Source organism: Cystoisospora suis, assembly GCF_002600585.1.
Source record: "Cystoisospora suis strain Wien I chromosome Unknown contig_4494, whole genome shotgun sequence".
NCBI lineage: Eukaryota > Apicomplexa > Conoidasida > Eucoccidiorida > Sarcocystidae > Cystoisospora > Cystoisospora suis.
The window spans coordinates 43,262-43,485 of NW_027157286.1; the positions used below are offsets into that span (position 1 = coordinate 43,262).

General features: G+C 37.1%; 1 protein-coding gene across 1 annotated transcript in view; it reads left to right on the forward strand.

Annotated features, from left to right (window-relative positions):
* The window catches only part of CSUI_008154 (signal peptidase), a 21,716-nt gene extending 21,524 nt beyond the window's left edge, over positions 1–192 (forward strand). The window contains exon 16 of the mRNA XM_068068291.1: positions 11–192. Coding sequence (XP_067919736.1) covers positions 11–64 — 54 coding nt within the window. The 3' untranslated portion in view covers positions 65–192. The remainder of the gene's footprint in view (positions 1–10) is intronic.
* The last annotated feature ends 32 nt before the right edge of the window (positions 193–224 follow it).

The following is a 224-nucleotide window of genomic DNA, read 5'->3' on the forward strand; positions in this document are numbered from 1 at the left end:
CTTCTTACAGAACGTCGATGATATTCGACAGAAACAACTGATCAAAGGCATTACTGTAAGATAATCTATCTCTTTCCATCAATTGCCGTCAGATTCTCCTTCTTTAGCTGTGCGTTTGCACTTGCCTAGGGATGAACGGTTTTCAAGACGATATATACACGGATACATGTATGAATGTACGGATGTACGTAGATGATGCTTGTCATATATATACATATATATAT